Genomic DNA, 12,858 nt, shown 5'->3' on the forward strand with positions numbered 1-12,858 from the left:
GGGCAGCTACCAGCAGGGAGTGAAATCACACGGTGACGACTGTGTATCGCTTGCTGCTATTATCCTTAAGTAACACCATCACTTTAAACAGCATAAATATTTTATAGGGTGGTTTCCATCAAGGAACATGACAGAGGTTGGAACACTGGTGGAATTCATAGTCCTGATATGGGACAGGTGAAGAGTAAAGTCAGGACACTGAACTTCAGGAAGCAATTCTAGCTTCAAGGAGTTGGTCAATATGACCCTGTGGGAAGCTGCTCTCAGGGACAAGGGAGCAGAATAGAACAAGCAGATCTCTAAAGACACTTTTACATGGTCCCCTGCAACATTCTTCTCTCTATACCAGAGAGAGATGGATGTGATGGACAGGCTATTCAGTGGGTATGGAACTGGATGGATATTCAACAGCTCAGTGTCCACACAGGGAACAGAAACAATGAGCTTATGAAAAGCTGGGGACAATACAACCTAACCTCACAGTAATAACCCATAATCACAGGTAGCCTCAAAGACATACATGGGCCCACCCTGCTGCTGGGCTCATGGTGATGTAGCACGACATGCTCTGAAAGCAGCTGAGCTGAAACTAGTAACTCACCCTCCACTGTGGTCTGGTATTTCTCCTCTGACTCAGAGATCTAACGGACGAGGCAAAGAGGCCACAAGATGCCACAGCAGCACACAGACCACTCCTAAGCCTGATCTGTATGCACTCTGCCATAGGTATCAAACAGAAGCAACTGGAGAGATGGATCAGAAGCTGTACCATCCATCCATCCATCCATCCATCCAGGAATCCAGCACAAACTGAGAGCTGCCGAGAATAAAACAAGGACTGTAACTGTATATCCTTGGGGGGGATGAATGAATGCCTGAACCAGGTGCTGTGGGGAACTGTAAAGGCCATAAGATTACTCCTGCCACTGTGGGTTTTCAAAGCAAGTGGAGATTTCCAGCTTAAATGAGCTGTGCTCACACTTAACACAGTTTATTCCATTTCTACTTGCTATCTTGTTTTTCTTTCGCTCACACTTGCTTACAGTCCCTTCACAAGAGACTGCAGGAAAAAAGTAGCTGCAGTCCAAGCTACTTATTTCATACAGCATGAAAGAGCAGGACCTTGAAAGGAAGCCGTGTTTCTGGACATACTGTGAGAACCCTTGATCATGAATCCTGGAACTGGCAGAAACAGCAGGAGCTAAAAAGTTCTGAGTGAAAAATCCCAATGCAGGACTGCCTCAGAGTGCTTTCACTGTAGCAGTACTGTTTAGGTTCCAGTTCTACCTCTAAATATTAAAGTTTTTCAAGTCATAAACCTTCTGGGCTCTATCCACAGGCATCATCTGACTCTGCATTGGTCCTTTTACATCTCCATATACTTCTAGACTATCACATGAGATCATTAACAACCTTGCTTGTGTATACAGACTTCAGGGATAAAAATTCTGGCTTTGGATGTGTTTTGTAAAGTGCCACATATATTTATGGTGCCATATAAATAATGTATCACCCAGGGACTAAAACAGCAGAAGTCATTTAGACTTCCTCTGCAACATCTAAGAGCAGTATGTATCATGGAATGAGCAATCAGGCATCAAGGATATAAAAATAACTGCTATCTAACCCTGATCTGCAGTGCCTAAGCATAATTTCACACAGACCTTAGCAGCACGAGGTGGCATTAAAAACAAACCTCCGAGCTGGTCTGCACGTGGCTCAGTCACTTGTGACAGGAGCAAAGGAAACCAAACCAGGTTTCTGACACGCTGTTCTGCTTAGGAGCCACCCATGCTTTGCTTCCCCTCCCCACCTGGGGCAGCAGTACCGTACCTGTACTAACACGGCTCTCTGCGGCGCAGGCGTGCAGGGGCTGGAGCTGCTGCCAGATCCCATCCTGGCGTGCGGCGTGGCTTCGTGCCCCAGCACCGCTGGCCACTGGAAGGCAGGCTGGATGCTGTCGCTTTTCTTTCTTCGGTCCTCAGCCTGAGAAGAGGAGGAAAAATGGCACCCTGTTGCACACTGAGCCTCAGGCTTGGCAGCCTGGCTGGTTTCCAACAGCACCACAATTTGCATCGACTCTGACGGACGTGCCCATCAGGGAGAGGTCAGCCCTGGCACAGTATGAACCATTACTGCCTCTCCATTTGCAACCATCCCTTTTCCGTCAAGTTTCCAAACCACAGTGAGGAAAAGGGCCTGAGCTGCCATCTGCTGTGCTCTAGGCCATCCCATTTGCTGCAGGCTGGGATTTTAGCTGGGAGGAATCATCTGTCTGTATTTACTTAGCTCTGACAGCACGCAGCCTGTTTTGCTGTGCATTTATTACCCCTTCCTACGACGCTGACGTTACTGCATGCTGCCTTCTCCTCTGAAACACCCTTAACACTATCTCTTGGTGTGTTACTCACACTACAGAAGAGACTGAGAAACATGATCTAGAAGGAATAAAGGTCCTTTTATTTCCTGAGGGTATTGTTCATTACAAAAATCTTTATCCTACAGTTTTGACCCCACTACTTTTTCCAGTTTCATTCAACATGACTAATTCCCATTCTCTAGTGTAAATCTTTCAGCATATCCTCTGATTCAGCAGTCTAGAAACAGCTCTGCACAGCAAACTAGTGTCTAATGCCATGAAAACCCTCAGTTATCCGTGTCTGCGCTGGCATTCCTAAGGTATCTCTCACCACACGTGGATGTCTGCGCCTGTGTCAGGAAGGTAAACAGATTCTTAACACAGCCTAGGAAAAGACTGAGGATGTGGAAAATGATTCACCTTGGCCTCACACATCTTGATTGGAGAAGAGAACAACACCAAAAAAACCCCCAAAACCCACTCATACAAGAACTTATTAAAACAAGCAATGCCATGAAATCCTAGCCCCAGTGAACTCAATCGTTACACTGCTCCTGGGGCCAGATTTTCATTACTTGCAGCTCCTAAGAACAAAAGGCAGTTTTTATCATGAGCAAGAAAGAAAACAGTAAGAATTGGAGTGGTGTCACTAAGCTGGATGTGATAATTTACCCATCAGCTCTGTGCCCAAAGGGTGCTTGTGTGCAATATATGATGATGCAGATGCAAACTCCTGCAGCTGATGCTGGGCTGCCAGAACTGACTCCAGCTCCTATCCGGGCAGGGAGCTTGAGCCTGGAGTCCTTGCCTCTCAGTCCAGCAGCTCCAGTGCCAGCGGTACCCGCCAGCACAGAGTGAGCTCACATCCACACACACCAGGGGCAACGCGGCCTGACCTGCCCGGACAGGAGGAGTCCAATGGCAGAGACAAGGAAGGGCTCTGTGGCCTCACACATTACATTTGAGGCTTTGGAGGGCTTTAGGGTTTTTTGTTTGGTTGGTTTTAATGCCTCAGTGCAACGCTAATTCTGAGGAGGTTTTGCATATCTGTAATTGGTCTTGCAAATGCCACTACGCCCTAAAGAGTATGCAGACAAACCCGCTCCTGAGAAGGCTCTCTCTATCCCTGTTGTAGATCTTTCCCACCAGAGAAACTACAATCTCTTCAGATGATAAACTAGGAAAGATCAGTATCAACAAGGAAAAATTAACTGAGTTGTCCCTGTTCCAAACAATCAAACCTGTAAAGCATTTTAAAGTTGTTGTGAACAATTATGACTGATGACATTATTACAGAGTCTCAAACTTCAAGCAAAAAATGTAACTGCACCACAAATTATGATTTTAGTGGAGGGATCGGTGACTTCCAAGAAGTTCTGAGATTAAATAAGTAATACTGTAAAATAATTTGTCCTTAAAACTAGAGTACATCATGGTAGCCATAACAACAAGAGCCTCGTGCAGTGAGCCTTCAAGGCAGGCAGAACTTTATCTGAAATCAGTGATATTTTATTTCACCACTAAATTAATAGTTAACAGTGACTGCACACTAAATTCCATAATGCATTTCATTCTGTGACCAAGGGGTCATTTACAAAACACATGCCAAGTCCAGAGATAAGTATTTAAGCTGACACTTTGTAGTTCTCTTGACTTCTAACTACAATGAAGTAGAAAAAGAAAGTTAAATTAACTCAACTGAGTTACATTTTCCCCCCACCCACTGACAGCCTAGCAAAGGCAAAGCATTTGTATTGACTTTGATGTTGTGTATTCAGCAAAAGCAGTTTAATTCTCTGTCCACACTCAATTTACTCCCCAGCTGGAATTAGACCCAGCTCTCCACCACCAAAAAAAAATACTGATTTCAAGAGGACTTCATTCAAGTTTCCATAATGATTTGTTTAAACAGTCAGTGCAACAAAAGCCTTTGGAGCTTTGGGCATTCAGGGCTTTGACAGTTCACTGTACTTCAGCCTGAATATTCTCGTGTTTTCACAAACCACCACTCTAACATGGAGTTGTGACACCCCCACTAGCCCAGGGTGCCCAAAGCCCCATCCAACCTGGCCTTGAACACTGCCAGGAATCCAGGGGCAGCCACAGCTTCTCTGGGCACCCTGCTTAGCTGCTTGCAGACTCAATTCAGTTCCTGAAATCCAGCGTGTCAGCAATCCCAGCAGCTTCATTTAACTGATTATCAATACACAATATTTCAGCTAAAGGTGCCACTTGCAGCCTGCACAAACACATGTACACACACTAAGAGGTGACAGAGAGGGCACCTGCTCAAAGACTGCAGCAAGATGTTAAAAGCAGCACTCTATACATATGCATGAGTTCTCCTCCTGCCTTTGCTTGGGTGTTTTGGGAAGATGCTTTGCCACTATTGTAGAGACCATCACATCCACCCAAGGATGCACCTGTGAGCTGCTGAGAATTTTGACATCAACCCAGACTTTAGTAACACAAGTCAGACCTGCTGGAATCACAGAGTTGGGATTGCATCAAAATGAAAAATAAATGTGCTAGGAATGATGAGATAACATATAGAAAATAAACCCGTAGCTTTTCACAGTGGTAACAGTAAGTGGAACAGGTTGGTGGGAAAAAAAACACTCTCAGAGTCAGCAAAGGAGTGAAATGGATTATATTTCTCAATCAAGGACTGTGTGTGTCTACCCTTGGTCCATCATATCAGGATGGATCTGTAGGATCCTACCTACAAAAACATCCCAGGAGACCAAGAACAAGAAAAGACATCACGGGCTGACACTGGGGCACAGAGATCTGTGCTTCAGAGGCATGACACCATTCTGTGTCTGGGTCAGTTCTGTGGACCCTAAAATCAGGTGAAGACATCTGTTAAACCTCAGATGACACTGCCTTCATTCTTCTTAGAAAGGGAATGCTACCTGGTTGACCAGAAGGACCTTGTTTCCCTCCTCTGAACTCAAGCAGAATTATCCTCTACATTAAAGGAAACAAAGGCTTTCCTGCAGCGTAAGTGCAGAGTCAGACACAACTCAAGCTCCAGATTTATGTTTAAAGATCAGCCTGTTCTCTGCTTCAGCACCACCACAGCATCACAAACTGGAAAGCACCCAAACGTTACACTGGCTACGATGGTACCTCTTTGCTCACGCTGCTCGATGGAAGATGCACTGCTAAATTCGAACTCTTGGAAGGCTCATTCTTCTTCTGCTTGTGGTCATGCTGGAGAGACAGCAGCTGTGTCTGATCTTTGGGGAGAGTTCGATGCATCTTCCTGTTGTGTAGCACATCTTCCACCTTCTGAAAGCAAAGAGTGGGAACCTCAGACAGAACAATGCTATGGAGGGCAACCAAGTTGACTGCATCAGAATTTTTTTTTTTTTCTCTTTTTACTTTTTCTAAAACCAGAGGGCTTTAATCCAACACTCCATGCTTCTGTTTGATTATTAATCACTTTGCTGCTGAAACACTGGAAGAAACATTGTGGCCAAGATGACAGAATGAGACTTCAGCATTAAGATTAACCTCTGCTGCCTTTTATTTGCAAGAAAGAAACAGGCCTGGTTACAACCCAAACAGAAACTGGAGTCTGAAGACATAAGCTTATGGCAAGCTGATACTGGAAGCTTTGAGGGTAAAGATATTTTAAATCAGATTGAAGCGACTGATGACCATTTCAGCACCGAGAAACAGCAGGGACAGAAGTGGGAGAGGCTGCAGATAAGGAAGATGACTCAGTAATGTGTCAGCTAACTCAAAGGAAGGCTGAATCTGAGAACAAGAGGCAATAAATCCATTTAAGAAAGTCCCCCTCTGGTCTGTGACTCAGAGGATGGGAACACCCTCAGGGAACTGAGACAGACATCAGCTACAAGAACAGGCAGCTGTGATTGCTGTCAGGAAACACTCTTTTCATACCTGCTTCTTTTCTGATTTCATCTGTCCATCTACTACGAACCGCTCATCTTCCACAGCCCTTTTGTCATCTTTGCACCTCTCCTCCTTCCTCTGGACGGCCTGAGCCTCCGGCCACCTCTGCTCACACTCCTGCTGCCGTCGCAGCTCCTGCTCCCGCCGCTGGTGCTGGAAGACAGCCAGGGAACAACATGGCTTATTGGACTTTGCTTTTGTACCCACCAATTACTTACACCAGTGTTCATTAATCACAAGGCCCATGTCCCACTCTGCTAACAGGGGATACCCGATGCACCACACAGCAGAAGCAAACAGCCACGAGCTGCCACCACAATGACTGCCAAACCTGAAGGGAAACCTTTGCCCTTTTGGCAGCTGAAGGCAGATTTTGCCATTCATTTAAGCATGCACACAAGGTCTCTGTGATGGCTGGCAGCTCATCTAATGACATCTTCCCATCACTTTGAGGAGGAAGGGTTTTTCCAAAGTCATGTCTCCCCCTATTTCGCTGGAGCAGCATGATGTTTCACAAATGCCAGCTCCACAGCGTTTGCACAATGCCTGAGTTTCCTCAGATGCTCGTGAGAAGACACACGCTGGTGCTTTAGCAATGCCTCCAACACCCCAGCGTGTCAGACAGCTGAAAAGGCAGAGGCTGTATTGTAACATCTGTAACTCTGGATCAGACAGACTCTGAATTGGGCAACACACATGGAAGCTGCCTAGGCTTCCACCACCAAACTCACTCAAACAAAATGCCCTTCCTCTGCTGCTCCCAAAGCTCAGGGCAGGTTGTCATCAGGAAAAGGACAGGGCCCTTTTAAAATCATTGTGTTCAGAAGTGACACAGTTCCACCCCCCCCCAAGGCTACAGCCTACAATCCAGGTTGCACTGACAAATTAACACAGGCCCCGTGCCTTTCAAAGCCTACTCCCTACAGGCAACTTTTCTATTTGTGATGAGACACAGAACGACAACACAAGTCGGTCCCTACATCCTCCAGCCTCCTCCTCTGCTCTTTCTGCTGGTCAATCCGTTTCTGCCGCTCTGTCAGCAGCTGCTTCTTGTACTTCTCCTGGTCCTTCAGCTGCTGCTGCTGGCGTTGAGGGTCAGAACGGTGTTTGTTCTCCTGCTGCAGCCTCAGGAATTCACGACGGAGAGTGGACTCCCCTGGGAGATTAACTATAGAGCTGAAACAAAAGGGCAGGTTTCTACATTACTAAACATAACATTAAAAGAGAGAATACAAGGTGTGTTGGGAATTGCCGTCCCATGTTAGCAAATTAAGATGTTCCAGGAAATCTCCAGCATGATGACTATGCATCCGCACTTACTGTGCTACAAAACCAGCCTGAAGCTGATGACTGGGTACTCCATTTGAGAATTTTCTCCCCATTGCATGGAAAATAAGCAGCAGCTTATTACAGACACTTTCTACTCAGCAGTTCTATTTGATAGCTACAAACCAGTTAAAGCTACCAGAGGGGATGCAGGAGATAAGGCATTCAGAGCGAGTTAAGAAAGCCATTCTGGCTGAGGAGGGCTGCCTTCAATGAGAACAGCTTGGGCAGTCAAATCTTTTATTCCAGTAATAAAATTAACCTTGGTTCTCCTTCATCTTCATTCAGCTCATCATCTTCCTCCTCACTTCCACTGTAATCATAGTCCGTTTCTTCTAAAAAAGAGAACAATAAACAATCCCCAGTGGAGGATGCTGTTATTTAAGATATGATCGTGAACCTTCTCTCTGAGCACTCAACCTGAACTATGTGTCTCTCAGCAGGAATTTAAAAGCCACAGGTTGCACTGGGAGGCTGAGGAGAGGTAAGACATCCATGTACATAATTCAAAATCTAGTTCAGGTGATGTCTCAGGGTAGCCCCTTCCCACATTCCTGCTTTTTCCTTTGACTGACTGTATTGGTTTTGCAAAACTAACCTATTTCCATAATCTGAAAGAAATTAGGCTAAACCCACAGAGAAATCCAACCCCCAGAGCAGGACCAGCAGAGCAGTTTTTCAGAAAGAAATTTAGATAGGACATAAAAGACTCGTGCTGCCCTTTTCTGCTACAGTACAGCTGGTGCTGAGGCCTTCACCAAGTCCAGGTTTCCTTTTGTATTAAAGCAAATGATTAAAATAAAACCCAGGGATAATAACAATGCACAGCAGTTCAGAAGAAGCTGACCCACACCTCTCAAGTTCTCCTCAAGATTAACATGAGGGCAGCTTTTAAGGGATAATTTCAAACTGGCCCTACTCTGCTTTGCTGGCTACATGGCAGGCCGAAGTGGGACACAATGGGTTTTTCTGAAGTCACCATTTTGAGGTGTATAGTCTGGCAATTTCACACTGTTCTGCCTTTCAGGAGAGCTTTGATTAAAAATAACACTTTTCAGGTCAAAATGCAACTATCTACCAAGCAGTAATTGTCAATATTGCATCCCCCCCTTCCTGGACATTTTTGAGAAACTCTAATTCAATATCTCCCCACTCCAATGTGCTGTGAGACTCACAGGTGAATGAGGGGGTGGAATTGGCAACTACTGCTGGAGGCATTGAATCTACATGGTAACAGCAATTTCATTTTAGGCACAAATATTCTTTCTAGCCAATCAGTCCTTGGAGCTTATAAGCCACTTTTCAACTGTACAGTACTTCCTCAGCTTGCCCTCACGTCCCTGCTGATCTTCACAGCACCCCTGCCAGCATAAAACCTACAGAAGAGCAAGAGGGCAGGAAAAATCAGTGGGCAAGAAGCTCTGGCTCTCTCTGCACTTTGCAAAGGCCATGATCTGCTGTGCACAGACATTTACTCCAGTCTCATCCTCACACCAAGCTTTGCTCTGGAGGGTAAGGCTAGCATGTGGAACAAACTCCGATTCCCTCTTTCTTCAGCCACCCTGTGAAGTAGATGATTCATCACACTCATTGGTGTTTTGCTGCAGCTCAGAGGACTTCTCGAGGTCTCTTTTGTGCACTCCACTGCAAAACACTCAAAGAGCAATTGCACCCCAAAGAACTCACATGCTAACATTCCCTGGAGATGCAACAGGTAAATTAAATGGATCACGGACAGAGAGATGAACTAAGAGACTAGGAAACACTCGCTGAGTACTAGTTAGATGCTTAAGAAAGCTGGGACCTAGACTTTAATTGGCATCTTTGTTCATAATAGCATTAGGGTTTCTCTAAGTGAATCAGGGTCAGTCAGGCTCCAAGGACTTTGGCACTTAAAGATCACTAAAGACCTGGGCTTTGGCAAAGAGATCTTCACCCCACCGCTCTCAAGGACAACACTTCCTCACAGTTTTCCTGGTTCTACCATTTCAGTTGCATCTGCCTTGTACTCTGCTGCCAAAATTGGAAGAAGACCTAGACACTGCAGTGCCTTCACTTTTGTGTTTGCCACATTACCCTTTTCCCCTTTTTTCTTCCTGGTCCTGTCCAGGTGGTCCTTCAGCATGATGCGCACTTGCCGCTCGTTCTGCATGTCCCGGATGAAAGAATGCTTCAGCAAGGTTTCCGTGGGTGGCCGATGCAAATAGTTCTTGACAAGGCAGCTTTCAACAAAGTTTAGGAATTTCTTTGACCTGAAAAAGACAGAACAAGTGGAGGAAAACAACAATCCTTCTCAACTCGTGCACCGAGGGTTCCTTTTGCACTGGAACTGCACGACTTGAGTTTCATCACCAGTGTGCCTCCTGAGGCCAGCACAGCACTGAGGGTAAGTGATGGGCAGCTCTGAATTTATACAAAACCACAATCTGGCTAATCCAACTCTTTCAAAACTGCCCTTACCCTTTTGATATGGTGGTTTTTCTTTACACACTTCATTGAAAAGACAAAATTCTCTGTAGGCCACAGTGTCTGCCATTAGCCCCACGATGCCCATGTGGTCTTCTGACAAAGCGTCAACCCTGGGCAGCCCATCTGAGCCTTGCCTACACTGCCCTTTCAGCCACCAATGGCAACTGTGATGACCACCAAGTTTAGGCAGAGTTCTAAGGAAAGCTGCTGCTTCCCAAAGGTAAAATACTTCTGCACTTATGGCTTAACATGGCACTACAAACAGCTTAGGAAAGGCCTCACAGATCTTTGTAGGATTTAATAAAGTCGCCATCTCCGGACCAGAGAGCTCAAAATCCTCCTAAGCCCAGAGGCAGCAGGAACTCAGCTTCTACACAGTTCCTTACCATTTCCTGGATTTCAGCTTTGGGGGTGGGTTCCGTGGGATGAGAAAGAGCGCTCTCATGGGGTGCATGTCACACAGGGCTGCAGAGAAAACCACAAGCTATTGAAAGGTGCATGTTCCCCCCACCAGGCACCCCCTGCATCTCTCCCACAGCCTGACCAAGCCCGACTCTCCAGACAGAGAGGAGAGGTCCTCCACAAACACTCCTACTCCCACCAGCCCAGCATCCACCGCAGCACCACACCATCAGTCAACACAATTCACACTATGGCCAAGAAATAACTATGGCCAAGAAATAACATCTTCGAGTACACAGAGATCTGACACAACAATGAGCTGTTATTGCCAGTTGAAAGAGATTTGAAAGAAAGGCTGTGAGGCAGGAACAAGTACAGCTTTCTTCCTATCTTTTTATGCATAAGCCTTCAGAAGGGCATAGAAAAAGCTCACCTTTCTAATACATCAAAGGGAGCTTCTGCATAAGTGGATGTTAAAGTTGGGATTGAAATACTTATGTAGTTATTACATCTGGCTCATGATTCAGATAAACTACTCGCTACATTCTAAGCAAACTCTTAGCTGTGTCGTTCATGGCATAAGAAAAAGCACTAGGTGAAGAAAACCTGATGCAAAGCGGAGAGCTCATAAACTGCATCACTGGCACAGGGTGTAATAACTAAGCACACATTTCATCTACTCTGCGTTTCAGGAGGTGAGCAGCGTTATTAGACAATCTGCAAGAGAGTCTACTCAGGCGTTCAGATGCTGGTTTCTCTCCAGCCCAGTGTACTTCTCTTCAGTGGCACTGCTGTGGAAAGTTGAGGCTACAAAGAACTCCACAGAAAGTAAATACAATCACATCTCATCGTTTTGTATGGAATTATGAGCACGCTTCCATCTGTCACAGAGAAGTATCGAGGGTCAGAGGTCTTCCTTCACAAAACAGAGCTACTGAACGGCACCTGATAGAAACTGTACGGAAGCTGGTTTCTGAAGATACACAGGAGTTCAGCAGTGATCCTCTGAACAGGAATGGACTTGGAGCATTACAGAACTGGTAAAAGTGAGAAGACTGTAGCCTGGTAAAGCCTTCAGTGCCTTCTATTAGTTTCTCTGCCTGGAATCACCTGCCATCGCTTCACACCTGGGTTCTGCTTTTGACTTTTTCCTTTGTACTTTCAATAGCCTGGGGCAGTGGGGGGCAGAGGAAGCCTGGATTCTAGTCCCAGGCACTGTTAAATAAAGCACAATGCCACAGCATATAATCTATACTATTTCCCTGCCAAAACTAGTGACAACATCCAGTACAAGTGGCATGAGGAATTAGCATGCAAAGCTACAAAGTCTCTCTCCAAGAAAACTCTCCATGGACTCAAGACTCAGGACTGAGCCTCAGCTAGGCTGAAGCCCCTTGTCTGAAAGTGCTCCTGAAATCCAGCTGGCTCCTGAGTGCTGCTAAAAACCAAGTCTGACGGGAGAACTGCCAAGTGTGCTTCTTAAAAACACAGCCTACGTGCTCTCGAGCTCAGGCCAGGCTATAATTTCTTTCATCTCCTGTGCTCTCAGCAGTGACCGGATACCCCACCACGTCTGCTTCCCGGGTGCTGGGGGGCAAAGCGACTGGTCCCCCGTGGAAACCGAAACACACCAGGTCTTTGCACCCACCCTGCAGCCGCTGCTCTGTGCCCGGTGGCTGCGAGAGGCTCGCTGGAGGAGCGAGGGGGCAGCTGGCAGGCAAGGGCAGGCTGCAAAACTACAGCAATCTGCTGTCAGCCTAAGAATGTGGTTATGGACCAAAGCCACTATGTGAGCACACACAAATTCATCCCAAAACCTGCGAGAATCAACTCAGTCCCAGAACTGAAATATAACATTTAGGGCTAGCTTCTCCCACCACCATTTTTTTCCCCAGTGACCTCAACCCAAAGCCACTCCTGTCAATTTTTTCCTGCTAATGTGACAATCATTTCTGCTGAGCTGCACCCACAGGCAGCGATCAACAAAGTGATGCTAGCAAGAGCTCTATGAAAACTTTTGTTTCCCTAGGAAATGAAGGCAAGGAATCAAAATACAGACTTAAGGGATCTCTAAAGGAAGAGAAAAGCAAAAGAGCCCAAGTGAATAAAAGTCACCAATTATTTTTAAAGACACAGCCAGAACGACCTACACCTGTGCATTATAGCCAAGCATGAGTTATTTTAACAGGGAACATGTTCACCAAGCATAGTCACCCCCACCTTCATACCACATCACTTACGAGGAGCTCCTTCGGCCATTTCAATAGCAGTGATTCCCAGAGACCACAGGTCACTCTGCAGGAAAAGAAACATTGCACATTGCAACTTGTGGCATTCCAGCTTCTTTTTCTGTTTGTTTGTTTTCTTTTGGGGTTTTT

General features: G+C 45.9%; 1 protein-coding gene across 1 annotated transcript in view; it reads right to left on the bottom strand.

Annotated features, from left to right (window-relative positions):
• The window catches only part of NRK (Nik related kinase), a gene marked incomplete at both ends in the record, with an annotated part of 100,386 nt that overhangs the window by 36,614 nt on the left and 50,914 nt on the right, over positions 1–12,858 (bottom strand). Inside the window, 8 exons of the mRNA XM_084269134.1 lie at positions 1,834–1,986; positions 5,492–5,653; positions 6,272–6,436; positions 7,264–7,459; positions 7,872–7,944; positions 9,686–9,861; positions 10,465–10,543; positions 12,721–12,775. Of these exons, the coding sequence (XP_084125260.1) occupies positions 1,834–1,986; positions 5,492–5,653; positions 6,272–6,436; positions 7,264–7,459; positions 7,872–7,944; positions 9,686–9,861; positions 10,465–10,543; positions 12,721–12,775 (1,059 nt within the window). The remainder of the gene's footprint in view (positions 1–1,833; positions 1,987–5,491; positions 5,654–6,271; positions 6,437–7,263; positions 7,460–7,871; positions 7,945–9,685; positions 9,862–10,464; positions 10,544–12,720; positions 12,776–12,858) is intronic.

Source organism: Gallinula chloropus (genome assembly GCF_964237585.1).
Source record: "Gallinula chloropus genome assembly, chromosome: 11".
In the NCBI taxonomy this organism is placed as follows: Eukaryota; Metazoa; Chordata; class Aves; order Gruiformes; family Rallidae; genus Gallinula; species Gallinula chloropus.